Source organism: Thunnus albacares, chromosome 1 (assembly GCF_914725855.1).
Source record: "Thunnus albacares chromosome 1, fThuAlb1.1, whole genome shotgun sequence".
Taxonomy (NCBI): Eukaryota; Metazoa; Chordata; class Actinopteri; order Scombriformes; family Scombridae; genus Thunnus; species Thunnus albacares.
Window position 1 is genome coordinate 12,823,400 of NC_058106.1, and position 15,744 is coordinate 12,839,143.

The 15,744-nt window shown below is 37.7% G+C and overlaps 1 protein-coding gene across 2 annotated transcripts in view; it reads right to left on the reverse strand.

Annotated features, from left to right (window-relative positions):
• Window positions 1–15,744, reverse strand: part of nptnb (neuroplastin b) — a 28,478-nt gene that overhangs the window by 1,255 nt on the left and 11,479 nt on the right. The window contains exons 2-8 of one of the 2 annotated variants that reach the window (XM_044335349.1): window positions 14,952–15,299; window positions 10,563–10,737; window positions 9,087–9,181; window positions 5,618–5,751; window positions 5,151–5,424; window positions 216–237; window positions 22–95 (exon numbers count right to left, since the gene is read on the reverse strand). In XM_044335349.1, coding sequence (XP_044191284.1) covers window positions 35–95; window positions 216–237; window positions 5,151–5,424; window positions 5,618–5,751; window positions 9,087–9,181; window positions 10,563–10,737; window positions 14,952–15,299 — 1,109 coding nt within the window. In that variant the 3' untranslated portion in view covers window positions 22–34. The remainder of the gene's footprint in view (window positions 1–21; window positions 96–215; window positions 238–5,150; window positions 5,425–5,617; window positions 5,752–9,086; window positions 9,182–10,562; window positions 10,738–14,951; window positions 15,300–15,744) is intronic. The other variant, XM_044335437.1, reaches the window with a different exon arrangement.

Below are 15,744 nucleotides of genomic sequence, written 5' to 3' on the forward strand. Positions count from 1 at the left end.
TCCCTTACAACAGACTCTTACTTGAGTAAATTGCTTATTTTGTATTCCTCTGGCGAATGTTTTTGTCCTTGTGGTTGTTTGTAGAATTTGTTTTCCTAGGAAAGAAGCAGTTATGGTTTAGTGACCTAAAGGTAATAGTAATTCAAATCACAGTACAGAGTATTTCACTATGAATTATACAGTATGTGTAGCTGTAAGAATATTTATTTACTTACATTGGTCCAACTGGTTCATCATCTTTGACGCGAGGAGAGAACAGAGGGAAAAAAGCAGAAAACAGAAGTCAAATATGAGATAAAGGTAAAAGGAAAATACCTGTGCTGCATGTTTCAGCACATTTACTGCAATAGGTATGTACTTTGCTTTGCTGACTATTTTCACACTTTTCCAGAAACAAGAAATTTGCTAGAAATGGGATACCATATCCTTCAAACGTTAATGTTCCATGTTAATGCAGCTGAGAGAACAGATTGCTCTGAATAGTGGTGTGGCACAGTCGTGTGCACTGGTGGGAAGCTCTGACATCATGTGAGTCAGCTGCTGAACAGCATTTTATGCACAAGCTCTGCGTCTAATAAACAGACTCAGAAGGAAAACATTAAGCAAACACAGGAGGGGAAAGGGTACTGTGAGTTTTGTAGCTTATTGCATTAAAAAATGTTTTTGGGTACTAAAGGCTGCTTGGGAGGTGGTAAAAATCCATTCAGAAAAATATCATCAACTGCAAGAATGAGAAAATGGTCAGCAGTGACATATTTGTAGTAGAAGGACTGAAAACTGGTATGGTCCTTTAAACAACCACAGCTTTTTTGCCAAGCATTCTAAACTTAACCTCACATGCCATCTGAATCTCATGAGGTTTCTGTTCATTTCAGGCTGAGCATATGTGTAGGAGGGTTACAGATGGCTCACTTTAAACCATCTCTTAATTACACTCAGCAATTTCATAGTGAATTTGAAAGGGCCTAGCACATGGGTGTGATATTGTGGTGACTGGTTTGGCATAAAAACATGGATCTTTCTCTCAGCATCTAGTGGTTTTATCAATTCCCTGCAACAACTTTCAACACTAATTTCAATTAAGATTAGCAACATGAAGTTAATGAAAACACACATTTTTGAATAATAATTTCCTCACATAAATTGTCATAATTTTTCACAAGACAGCAGTGCAGTAAACAACGTACATTATCTAACATAACGAAACACTGCAGGAAGAGGAACTGGTGAATAATAGTGAATATTGTTGCACTGAGTGACAAGTTAGTTTGAAAACCCCGCAGCCTTGGGGTTGACAAGGTGGTTGGTGTTTGGCATACAGATGAAAATGTGTCAACAGGTAAGTAACCAGACACAGTGAGATATTTTTCATGCAGTTACATGTCTGAGATAAGCAGCATTAGCAGCATTCCATGGCATTAATATGGAGCAAATCATGGCAGTTATAATGTTAAGACAAAAAAACATGGTTCTGTGATCACTTGGAGGAGGAACATCTGTCGGCATGTCCCACTGTTTTCACACATCCTATGTATACAACACAAAAGCTATGTTTATCATAATGGCTTTGCAAGCATATAACAAATAACAGATTTTTACTGTGTGAAACTAGTACTTGAACATTGATAATCTAATTAGTAATTAAATTCAACTGCATTGGTTGTAGTCGTACGTAACATCAAACTGTAAGTGGGTACAAAATTCCCAGCTTAAATTTTCTGTGGTATTTTGCAAATTATCACACAGCAAAATCTGGAATTTTAGCAACTGGTTTTGAAACAGCATAGAAATGTCAGCCTCTGCCTCAGAGCTCTTGGTTGTGGAGTATAAAAGTGTTCAAACACAGCTAAGCCATCAAGAGAACAGAATTCATAATGCGCGCAGACAGGGGCCAAAACCTCCGGGAATACGGGATGCTAAAAGGAGATTTAGAGAGACTGTGCATCGTGAGCTGGGAGTCCTCATTGCTGATTTGAATGGCATAAACATGGCAAAAATAATCCACCTTAATCGCTTCATTTTTCCGGTAGATGAAACCAAACTAGAGGCCATGCACAGAGCTTACTTGAGCTGTGTGTGTGTATGTATTTTAAACAAGTATTGTAGGAAAGCATTTTTTTCTCTGTATGTTTGTTTTTTGTATTGATTATCGATTAATTAACAATTTTAACAAACCAATAATGTGATATGATTAACTAATGTAACTTGAATAAAATACATACAATTTATATATTCAATTATAGATATTAACAGATCATAATAGATGTGGTTAACCACCATAGTGTCTTATTATATTTAGTAAAGAAATACATTTGAACTTAAATAATGGTTAGAAATTAATGACTTTTTTAAAATTTAAAAAATGGGTTCTGGTAGCTATCATAAACCGATATCTACAGTACTTAATACTTAATAATTTGAAACATCTGTTAATTTTGGAGCCCATTAAATTATGAATACATTTACGTCTGTCAGCTTAAACCTTCCTGTGTGATTGTCTGGAGCACAGGCAGTGTGTGTATCGGGTGTGAAGAAGAAGGAGTGATGGGGAGAAACAGCATGTGACCAGTTTAAGACATTGAAGTCTAAAACAAGTTTATCTACTTAATATTCTTTACACATTTTACTACGTAAATAATATTTGTTTAGACTAAGTGAATGAAAAGCAGGATGTACCCTGAAGCTTTCTTTGGTCTGTATTAGAGTGTACTGTAGCGTACAACTGTTTCCCAGCTGAAGTGATTCACATTAGCGGGAAGACTATTGTGGTTTTATATAATAGTATAGTGTGTTAATGTTTGATTCCAAAATAAAAAGAAGACAAAGCCACATGAGTAAAGGTCAGACAGAACCTTTGGTGACTGGAGATGCCTTTGGGCTTTCTAGACATTTTCATCTTGTCACATTGTTATCACGTGATTTTGTCTGCCTCCTGAAGCATGGGCCATTTCTTTTGTTAAGCGGAAAGGCTGATCTCACATATGGGCTACTATATTTGACAATCTCAAAACAAAAAAGAAATGCATGAACTGATAAAAGTATGACAGAATGAACAAAGGAATTGGACATTCTGCAGAAATTATGTATTTAATTATCTGTCCCATATTAATTAATGGGTATTTTTTCTTTTATTTATTTTTGTGAGCCTTTTAGTATAAGAGAGTGAATTATGGGCTGTTTACAACCTTGATGTTGTCGGGCAAACTAGTGTCTACCTGCTTGTCTACAGTGCGTCTTTCAGACCAAAGCCCAGTGTGTATAAAGTAGGAATGCTTGAAAATTATTTTGCTACTTGCATATGCCAAGAGAGTCATAAAAATGAATAATTCTAAGCACCGCTTTATCTTTTTTGTTCAAAAGAGTCTCCTGGCTCTGCAAGCAGCACAATAAACTATTTGCACTGTGCAGTGGCATGTTGAAGCTACACACACGAGTGATCATAGTGAGAACATTCTTGTTCATAATCACATACTGTATAGTACCATTATAGTTTAGGTAAAAAAGCAGTTCCAATGAATGCATCTAGCAGCAAACAGAGGTTACACCTGTAGTCTGGTGTTGATAACTATGCATAAATATCAGACTCACCCCTCCTCAGTAGAAAAAGAAATACATTAAAAGGTAAACATACTAAGAGGAAGAATACATTTAGAAATAACTTGTATTACATCTGCAAAGAAAGATGTTGTTTCTTCATTATTTCTTCATGTTTATCCATAGACATGTATTTATTTTTATATGTTATTTTAACATTTCAATTTAATTCTAAACATATAATTTGAGGCTGTTGAAGATGTACTGTATGTCAGTGTACAAAAAAGAAATAGAACTGGGTGTTTTCAGTTATCCAAATAATTGTACAATACAGTAACTAAATCAATGTATTTTGGGGGTTTGGATTTGAATATGTTAAAGTACGATTGAATATTGGTGAATGTCCATCACTTGTCTACATTTGCTAACTTTTTTGCTAAAACTTTTTTCACTCTAGTGATTAGTTTGAGCTGTGGCATTAGGACTACTAACATACTGACACAGGCCTGCATTTTCAATGACGGTCAGTTGAGAAATACACAACATGTTTATTTTATATATAATTCAAACTTCACTTATTTATGTAGATATAGCTTTTAATATGGTTTAAGATTCTGGCTCTTCAGAAATCAACAAAATTGAATCCATGTCTGAAGCTATCAAGTGAAAAGAAGTCACCTGAACCTGATGGAAGTGAAAATGGATGGAGATAAGTTTTCATTTCACCATAATTGGTATAAAAGTTAACTTAATTCACAATGTTAATATCTCATAAGACAATGCAAAATGTTTGGATGGACTGTAGGCTCGTAAAAACATAGAAATTGACAGAAAAAAAAATCTCTGGAACCATGCAGAATCTCTCACTTACCACCCATTTAGATTATGTTGCCATTTGGAAAGAAGGGGGGAAAAGAATAGTAACCAATTAAGTTACAGATTGGGACTAATATGCGAGTTTACCAGCAAGTAGCTCTACATGCTGGTAAACCCGCATGTTTATGAGCACTCTTATTCTTCTATCAGTATGGAAACAAATGTGCTGTTGCTATTGCAATTAGTACACAACACTAAAATAGCCAACTCTTGGAAAGGTTGGCTGCGGTTAGGTTGTTTACCTAATGTGAATATGTAAAGGTCATTGCATGCATCTAATATGTGCAATATGTGGCTTATATGTGACAATGTCCTTCCTGTCTCCTTTCGCCACACCAGTCAAGATGCAAGGAGGCAAGTCCTTAGATAGTCAGTTGGCCACTACAGATCTGGCAAGCTCCTCTCATGATGACATTTGACCTTACTTTAGATCTAAAGTCCTTTTGGAAAAGGGAGTTACTGGACACACTTTGTAGTAACTGAAATTTCTGATCTGACACTAGCAAACCTACCATAATTATTATTTAACTTTACTTCTTAGTATCAGACCAAGTGTCAGTGCAGTTTGTATACTACATGTATTTTAAAAATAGTGCAATACTTTTATAGCAATGATCAGACTCCAGACAAAGAACACTGAATATCTTCATACTTTGGAATTGCTGTGCTGTAATTTTAACATAATGACTTTTATAGTTTATTAGTGCCTACTGCTAATAACAGAGTGAAAGTTTTCTTACCATCGATAATGTCATCTGGCCTCTTGCGTTTCTCGTACACAACGATGATGACAACAAGGATTATAATTTCTGCTAGCACACCCAGGAATGGCCAAAGCGGTGCAAGATGACTTCGCACCCGTAGGATAGTGATCTCAGCAGTGTTCCCAATCACGTTAGTGGCATTGCATTCGTATTTTCCAGGATCTGTGTTTATATCCAGGTTGATTATGTTGAGCTCTGTGTAGTTGTCTCTATTAGTGATGAAGAAGCGTCCAGTGGAGTTGTCAATGTCCTGGAACACAATGGTCATTTTTAAACGTTAATTACATTGGAAAAAAATGCTTAAAAATGCTTAATGCTTAATTTGGAATAAACACAGTACATATGCCATCTGTCTTGTCAATCTATTTAACATCTATATCTGTCTGTCTACTTCTCTCTCTGTCTCTCAATTTTATACTTATATATACAGTATGTACATTTACCGTGTAGGATGTTCCATCCATTTTACGCCATGTCCAGGTGGGATGTGGGTAACCGACAGACTTGCAGTAAAGCATTGCATTTTCCCCCTCGTTTTTATTTTCACTTCGCTTGTGGCCAGTGATGTCAGGTTTTGCTGGAAAGGTAAAATAAATAAATAAAATTGATCATTAGCTAAGTTGGCAGAAGTGAGACATTCAAAGGAACGTTTTAACTCCTACCAGATGGCATGAGTAAGGAAAGCATGATTAGCTGTTCTGGGTAAGGTAATAATTTGTATTATTCAGCTGTCTGTGTAAGAGAAAGGAGTGCAATTACGATTCTCTATAGCTGGGCTGATTCACTGAAGCAGCTTTGTTTCTTTTGAAATGTGTATAGTTATTGCAGCTGAGAAGAAGCATGGTTAGTGAATTAATTTAAGATATTTTCAAAAATCATACAGTATCATTTAGTTTGTGAAGTCATGTCATTATGTCGTTCAGTATCTCACACAGAGGTTACTGAATTTGTGTTGTATCATGTTTCTGGACTATTTTCTTTTCTACTTATAAGATTTTTTGAAATCATTCTTTCTAAAATAGCTAAAATATGATATGTGTGCGATTCATCTTGTATTCTAGGTCAAATTGGCATATATTAGTGTAATTGGTAATACAGTTTTAACAACTAATCATTTTAACACATAGCACTAATTATGTTAGCTTTCAACAACTACAGCTCCCATCAGTCTATGACATACACATGCTGTCAAAAGCTCATGGGGGCTGTAGTTGTTGAATGCTAACAAAATAATTTTACCAAAATAAACTGGTATTCTGTTTGTATTTTGTTTTGTAGTAGTAGTAGTAGTAGTAGTAGATATTACTATTTTTAAGTAGTAGATATAAGTTTAGCTTAAAATATAGACATAATCACCCATGATGACTTCTCATTTTATCAAAAAGATGGATTTAATAAATACTTGCAAAATTGAATTGTGTAACAGAGTCCAATAGAACAGAGATTTGCACAGAAGTAGGGATGGTCAAAGGCTCTTGATAAAAAGTGCAGTTTTGGATGTGTAGTCATTTTGTGAGCACAGATACCCCCTCCACCCAACCCCCGCAATGGGGAATATCACTCTGGAAGACAAAAAAGCATTTCAACAAAATTCATAATGAGGTCATGGAAGAGGGGGATCAGTATGATATGAGAGCCTCCAGATGTTCTCATTCATAATAATTCCAAAGTGAATTCCATAAAAGAGACATTGAGCCAGAGGAAAACTGTGTAAATTGGCTCTGATTAATGAATGAACTGATGACGAAAATGCAGCACAAAGGTTATGAATTTAATAAATTTAGGCATATGGGATAAAGCACTGCAACAGATGCCAAGTCAAACTGATCCATCAATAAAACAGAGGTGAGACACAGACTCTCAATTTAACTCTGTACAGCATCAGGAAGATCACTGTTCCTGCTTTTCCTCTAATCCTCAAAATTACAATAATTCCTTCCATGCAATTAAGCGGGATAAGGGAGAGGCCTGGAGTGAGCATTTTTCAGCTGCGCATGGATAACGGAGCAGGAGAGGTCTGAGCTCTTTGGTGACATCACTCCACTCTAATTATGGCTCACACGTGCTCCCTGAGCAGGGGAGTGGCCAAGCTCATTTGTGCCTTATCCTGACTGTATTATGTCAGTGACTGACAGCGCAGAGACAACCCTCAGAGTGGCGCTAAAACAGGCAGAAACCTCCATTTCACACTCCTGCGATTATTAATCTGTTTGTGCTAGACAGAGGTATCGTGACGTTGTATGAATGTGAGCAGTGTGTGAGGAGGATCAAGGTCAAAGCTGTCAGAAAGAATAGAAAAAAGCTGATTAAGGTGACATCAGATGGTAAAGAGCTGCTAAATCAAATCCTTTATTAGTCGCCTTCCACATTTTATCTAGGTGTTGAGGTGGCTTCATTTTGTAATTGTGAGGATTATTTTTTAACAGACTTATTATTTATACAGACTTGGACAGTCAGATTTTTTCTTAAGGATAATGTTATATTATCAATATGCAAGCTGAAACATTTCATAGCTTAATCTCAAGCTTCATCTGCTTAACATTTACTGCAATTTGAGAAATATAAGGTACCAAATATGTATCTGTGGTAAGCTTAGTATCACAGACAATAAACTCCCCTCCTGCCACAGAGATGGCTGGGACCGGATTCAGAGCCTTAATCCTACAACATCACAGAACCCTCCATCTGTTGCCTCTGAGCTGAGTCCTGCAAGAATGAGTGTGCCAAGGACACTGTAGGCGAGGGATCTCAGTGAACTGCTGCCAGAAGCGCAGTGCAAAGCTGGCTAGCATAACAGTGGGCTTGCTACCTGGGTCATAAAAGATCTCAAACACCTCTAGAATATCACAAGAGCATTTAAGAACCGAAAAAAAAGAAGCTTTGTTTAGATCCTGCAATGGTACCTACTCTCAAAGTCAAAACATCCTGTTATTTTAATATATCTTTTTTGAATGTCGTCCAATTTAAAGGGCAAAATCATGCATCATCAGTTTAGTTAAAAGACTAACTTTTTCTCCAGAGGACAGATAGCAAGCCTCAGCAGTCACAGGCCTGCAGTCTGGTGATGGCTAGGACACTTCAGTTTGAATGGCGATGACTCCCGTCATCTCACAATCCAGTGAAAGCAGAACACACACGGTCATCACCCATGTTACGCAATCAGGCAGCGCTTTAAGACAGCCGCGGAATAGGAGGCACGGCATGCTCAGTATGCACCATAGCCATGCCACAGCAAATTGGCTTATGCACTACACACAGGCAAGCTTCTCTTGAACAGGGTTTCACTTGCCCTTTGTCAGGGAAGATTCCTTATTCAAGTTGATGGCTTCGCTGTCAGCTTGCATAAAACCAACACAGTAGGTCTTTGGTTAGCTTTATATCCATTACAGAGACTGTTCTAGTTCACTTTCACTACATAAATTATTAATTACAGTCTGAGTTCTACACTATGGAATCATTAAGTAATCTACAAACACGAAACCATAAGTTGAACTCAATTTTTAAAAGTGTATGTGCTCTTAAGGATGCCTCATAGGAGACCTTGTGTTTGCATGTTTTGTGAACATGTACAACGCCCGTCCATTTTTGCTAGACTGTCGTCTCAGTGAAAGAGTGACAACAGCCTCAGGAATGCTCTTTGTCATCACCACTGCACTGGATGAATTCAAACAACTTTGTCAACAAGGACTTTCTGCACACAGCTTTAGGTGATTAACTTTTCTAGGACACCTTTAGCTCTCCATCTCTCAGCAGAAAACTACAGATTACATGGTAAACACTAAAATTAAAGCCAGGGCTTTTTCAGAATCTAATGGGTTCAGTTGTTGGACATTGACATTTTTTGATAAAAAGACATTTGTGTTATAAATGTTACAAAAGTTCAGTTGTTATTATATCACAGAGGAATCTTACCTTTTACTTCAATTGTAGCATTTGCATTTGGTGCCATTTGAAATGTGTAAACACACATGTATTCCCCAGAATCATCCGCCCGTGGTTTAATGATTCTGCAACAAAATACAAAACACCAACTTATTCCATAACTTTAACTTACTAGTCACTTACATTATAAGTAGTTAAGTAAATTAAGTCCACTAATATCAGCTTAACTCTAATAATTAGTTGGGACTATGGCAGTGAGGGCCTAGAGGACCTCTGAGCCCATGGGAGACAAAATGTTGGCATTATGCTGTTATATTACAGAACAGCAGTTCTGCATTCTGCAGGGAAGGGCACCACAGGCATTTTAGCTGTAATCTTCAGCGTATCGCTGATGTAATGTGACAAGGAAGTGACCAATTGGTCTTATCTTGTGGCTAGGGAGAGTCTGTGGTATGTCTACAGGGGCGACAGTAGCTTTGTGCTCCAATGGTTATAGTGTGTGACAGCAGGAACTAACAACTAGTTGGTACTTTAGGCTATCATTTAGTTTTTCATTTCTTATTAGATGCATAGGTATTGGTTTAAGGCATATTATGATATGCTGCATAAGTTTTTGAAAAATGGACGAGAATGTCAGAAGTTACCTCAGCATTGATCTCATTCTGTGGTGGTCTTGAGCTATTTAAAATGAATAGGGTACCAAATTCAGCAGTGCTCCTAATAAGCTCTGAATCACATGTGCTTGTTCCAGTGTATCACACATGACTTAAAGCAAAAAAACAACATATGAACCATGCATTTGTACTTATGAGATACAGTGCACTGATATTTGTAGTAGCTTGCTAGTAAATCTAGCAGTATAATGTAATAAGATGTGTTATATACATAAAGTTGTACCATGAAATACATAGAGCCATACATAGCACTTTGTCAGCTACAAGAACAAAATTTTATAGGTTTGGTATGCTACTTGAAATAAAGAGATGTGTTTTCATGATAAAGAAAATAACCTTCCATCAAAATTTAGAAAAATGTATGTTCAATAATTACAATCTTACTTTGTTGACTTATGGAAAATAACTTAAGTCATCTCTGAAGCGTGCACTGATGATGCACATTGACCACTGAAAATGTTTGCAACACTGTGGTCTATGGTCTGACCCCCTTTCAGTATCTATAGTTAGTTAGCCAAGCAGAGAAACAAACCTGAGTTACCATTTCTGGAAATGTGAACAAGACTCTCATTTCAAAGTGATAGCCAATCAGTATACTGCCTTTGTCCTGACAATGTCCCCTTCACCATTATTTTCTGACAAGAATTATGCTAGACGCCCACTGTTGAGTCAGATATGTGACTATGCAAGATTGCCTCAGCTGTGTTTTTTGCTTGCGTAGCCACTTTTGTTTTACATGAAGCATTGAGATAAATTGTAGACCCATATTTCACTTTCCATCGCTGGGAGCACTTATTGTCTGCATTATCCTCTCTCTTAAGCTGTTTGTCACCTGTATACTGTGTTCTTCTGCTCTGTCCGTGTATTGGGGATCTCCTGTCCATTCTTCATCCAGAAGCTTTCCTCGTGGGGAGTGTGAGCAGTGGTGAGGTTACACTGCAGGGTAATGGGTATGCCAGAGCTGTCCGCTGGCAGGACGGTCTGATCAGAGGCACTGATCTTTGGTTCTGGAAGACAGAGACAGTCAAACCTTATCACAGAAGTGGGGCTCAATGCTGTTTTAAAGCTTCTTCCCATGCTGTAGTAGCTGTAGGCTGTATGCTGTTTTTATATGATCTATGTAGGCGGGTGTCTATGAAGTGAAGACAAAAGTGCACACAACAAACAAACAAAAGACATAAGTACATCAAACAGCTGGAATACCTTGTGTCAACTGATTGTCTTTTGTCTAGTGTAATAACAGAATAACAGCCTCTGACAGAGTAAAATCTTTGGACAAAGCTGAGAATGGAAATGCTTAAAGTGACTGATTAATTAAAACATATTAATGCGTCATCAATATTAAGAGTATAAGAGCAACCACTACCAAAATCTCTCTATTTTAGACAAACATAGACAATTAATCAAAAATAATCAAATGTTGATGTGATATTATTATATTCCTTGGTTATAGCACTGCATTTATAAAAAAAATCTGAAAACTCTTGATGTGCTGTCACACAGTCTGCAGAAGAACATTTGTCAGATAGAAAATGATATAGCTGATAACTAAAGTAATTTAAATGTCTCATTGTAACAGAGGCCTGTATGTAAATGTCATCAGAATATTGAGGTAAGATGAGCCATATACTTGGGAGATCTGGGCCTTTGACATTTTACATTACTGCTGTATGATTACCTAAATTGCTTCACCCTCTAAATCACTACGCAATACCAGTGCTCATTTCTCAAGGACGTTCAGGGAAGCAGTGTCATCTGAGGGCGAGCTTTGCTCTGCCTTGAGTAGTAGTAAGCAGGAAGCCTCTTCTGCCCTGCCCCTCCTCCTCCTTCTCCTCCTCCTCCAGGGCGGGCCAACCATGGCAACGATGGAGCCCCCGAGGGGAGGAGCAGAGAGGAGAAGCATCATAATCCTACTACTGGCTGCTGCTGCAAGGCCACTAGCAAGGTAAAAGGGAGGAGAGGGGAAGAAGGGTCACTTAGACTACTAGCGAGTGACTTCTATTAGCAGTCATGGCACCTTCTTCCTGCAGTTCTGTATACTTACTTGCTAAGGGGATATCTCTCCCCTCCCCCCGTACATCTCTCTCTCCCCCACCAAGCAGAAGCACATGTACTATTAATAGTATCTTCGAGACATGCGTACACACACAACATGAGGTACATAAATTAACATTTAGCAAACACGGCACAGTGGTCCACAGGCAATTTAACCAGAAGGTTGTTTGTAGGACACCTTGTCACAACTTAAAATGTGGTGACTGCTGGATAATGTATCTCCATATCAGAATGTGACTAAATATAAAATGTTGCTCTTAAAGATGTAGGGAAACCGGATTTCCCCCTTTCCTCTTGCTGATACTCTGATACAGGGCTGCATTTAGATCGACATTGTATCCCAATAACTGATACATTACATAATGAGGGATGTTACTTTTTAAATTATTTCCTCATCAATACAAATATTTTGTTTTGCTTTACATTGGCTTGTAGTTTATGACATTACTAGTTTTGTTTTAATGTCAAGTAGAGCTGCTTTTTGTTACATGTTGCCATGTGGTATGAAATCAATTAAACTAAATAGCTTAGATTTAGTAGCCAACTTGGCGAGGCCTACAGCATTATTGTAAAAGGCAAGGCAGGCCTCAAATCATGACATTGTTTCACATTACAATACAATAAGAAAATGGTGCCACAGAGAGAATAGTGGGCCTCCTGAGCACGTGGTTGAGCTAAATGGTTTGAACCACTTATACTTTATAAGGATAAGCAATTTTGTACATTCTTATGTCTAATTTAGGATAACACATATATTTGTATTACTTTGCAATGCAAAAAGTAGAGGGTCGCATACTAGTAACACTGTATTAAAAAGCAAAGTCACACAAACATGCGCTTATCTCTTTACTCTTAAAATCCACAGAGATCACTTATCAGTTAAAGTGACACTCCACACAAAATGTGTGTATGCATTTTAGTATGAAATACTCACCTCTTGTAGGTTTGAAAAGTGGCTGAAAATTATATGTGGTTTACTATTTTACAGAGAAGGCTGTCATGGTCATCTTAAAGTTGTATGTATGTATGTATGTATGTATGTATGTATGTATGTATGTATGTATACACACACATATATACATATATATACATATATATATATACATATCTATGCTAAGCTAACTCCTTCATACTGCTTCATATATATATGCACTCTCATTTATGTACATCACTGTAAATATGAAGTTAGCATGAAGACTGAAAATATGAGAAAATAGCTAGCCTGGCTTTGGGAAATCACAGCTCTTGGCCAAGAAATAGTCAGAAATACCCCCGTAAAAATCATAATGTTGCATTTGTTTTTGTACAAATCAAACAAACAAGATATACTGTGGTAATTAGGGAGCTTTAGGTGCTGGTTGGCATTTTTTAACCTTCGAACAGAGCCATGCTAGCTGTTCCCCCATGTTTCCAGTCTTTATGCTAAGCTAACTCCTTCATACTTGCTTCATATTTACTGTACAAACATGAGAGTGGTATTGATCTTCTCATCTAACTCTTTGAAAGAAAGCAAATAAGCCTATTTTCCAAAATATAGAACTATTAATTTATTAAGAAAACTGTAAACATTTTGATGGTTTCATACTCAATGGAAAGATTTTGGTTAGAGTATCACTTTAAGCACATGTAGGAAGCACATGTTAAAAAGATGCATCTCCAGTAGATTTTATCCATGCATGCATGTTTTTTGGAGAATTCAACATTAAAACTGCAATTACTTGCAAATACAAATGCCAAAAAGAGTAATAATTAAACCTTTATAATGGAAATGAATTACTACATAAATATACTGATTTAGGGTATATTGATTTGGAGTGATTCACAATCTAAATTAAGCAAAACTACAAGGCCAACAAGACATTCAGACTTCAGCATGTTCCCCCAGCTACAAACTATACATTCACATAAATGGGCTATTATGTATAGCCTGTTATATACATGTAATAACTTGGATATTACATGTATATGCAAAGAACATTTACTGCTCAGTAATGACAGAATATATTGAGTAAGGATTTAAATTGCATGTTTATAAAAAGTAAGAAAGTAGTAAACAAGTAAATGAGACAAGTGAAAAGCTGCTGTCCATTGCACTTTTTATAAGTTTAAATTGCATCAGCCCTACACCTATTCAAATTGTGTTCACACAGAAATCAAAATTTGTCAGTCCAATCAGAAGAGCCAGTAAGGATCAGACTCCTCTAAGCTTCTCAGAGAGCTTCACTATGACTAACAACATTCCACATCTCCCTGTGCTCCAGTGGGCAGAGCACTGAAGCATGCACAGATTAGAAGGGTCCAGTTAAAATTCAGTTTGTTTGAATGTTTGAGTGCACAGAGCAAAGGGTTAAAGGATATAATGTCATTACTGATTCACAGTCACACGCTTAGTGGCTGAGAAGGCACAAGGTTACACAATGCACAGGAGAGTCCAGAGAGACTATTTTGTAGAAGAGAAATGTCTGTCTCATCTGAAAGAGAAATGAGACACTCAAGGCCCTCACGTGGTCTTATCCTTTATTGGATTACCACACACAAATTTGAAAGTAGAAAATGATTGCTTTTATCACGAAAGAGTTGACAGCAGGAATCACTCTTTTACACCTTATCGGATCCCTCCTTGTGTCTTCTTACAGTCCCATTTACACTTTGCCCAGAGTGAGAAAGCCAAATCAAAAGCACCATTACTTCAAAGCACCACTAGGTTTCTGCTGCATTTAGCAGGCAGGGCTTTGAAGTAAATAAAACAATCCACGCAACGCAAGAGACACAACATAATTTTAAGGGAATAACTATCACAAATAAATCCAGGAATAGGGAATGGGTGAAACTAGGATACAGAGAAAAAGATAATGATCAGAATATTGTAAAAGGACACAAGAGACAGTAAGAACAAAGGTTTGGTGTGGGAGGAAAGAGGGAAACGTAGATAGACACTAGATAGACGCAACACTGGCATAAGGGATTTAGACAGAATATTTTCATATAAAACAACTTTTTAAAAAATTAAAATGAATAACGTGGTTGGCGTTTGTTTTATTTTTGTCTGGCCAGTGACCGCTGTGGTGAGGGTGGGCTCTTGAGAGTTTTTACGGGTTGGAGTGGTTGGGACAGGGGATTGTTAGTTCGTTCACGATCTAGGTACTACAGGACATAGACCACTCACTCTGTAGCACCAAAATGGTGGCCTGAGCGCGGATCCAGGTGATGGCAGGGTTTTGTCGGAGGTCATTGCGCTTGGGGTCGTTGCTGGCCCGGCACTCATAGGTCCCAGAGTCCTCCAGTGTGAGGCGAGTGATGCCAAGCACACTAACCCCATTGGCACCGTAGGCCGTGTTGATAGATACCCGACGCTTGCGGGCTCCATCCCACAGCTGCTTGAAGGAGTCGGCCCGGTTGATCTCGGCATACCACCACTGGATCTCTGGAGTGGGGTTACCAACCACGTCGCAGTACAGCTCAAAGGTGTCCCCCGTAAGCTTAGTCTCAGACATTGGCGACTTCACAAACCCAGCTGGAGAGGAAAAGTGTATCGGGATGGCAGGGAAAGAAACGGCAGAAGAGGGATGGAGAAGCAAATTAAGTGGGATCAGAGTACATACAAACAAAAGAGAGGATGATTTAAGGGAAATGAAAAAGAAGCAAGCCTCAAATCAGTGATAGGTGGAAAAAGAAAAGGTCAATGATTGTCTAAATCCAGTCCGTTCAACGTCAAGGTTCCCTGGCCCACTAAGGCCATTGACCTGTCAGACAAAGTCATAGTCAACCAGTCCCATGTTCATGCCAGCAAATAGGGTTAGTATCTTGTGTATTTTCTGTCTTTTTCTCTCTCATATTTAACCTTTCATGTGCCTATGCTTGAAACAAACAGTGTAAACATTTGTTACAATACACTGAACGTAGTACATGTAATTTCACAAAATATTCAGTAAATATGTGATGAAGGGGAGAACGATTAA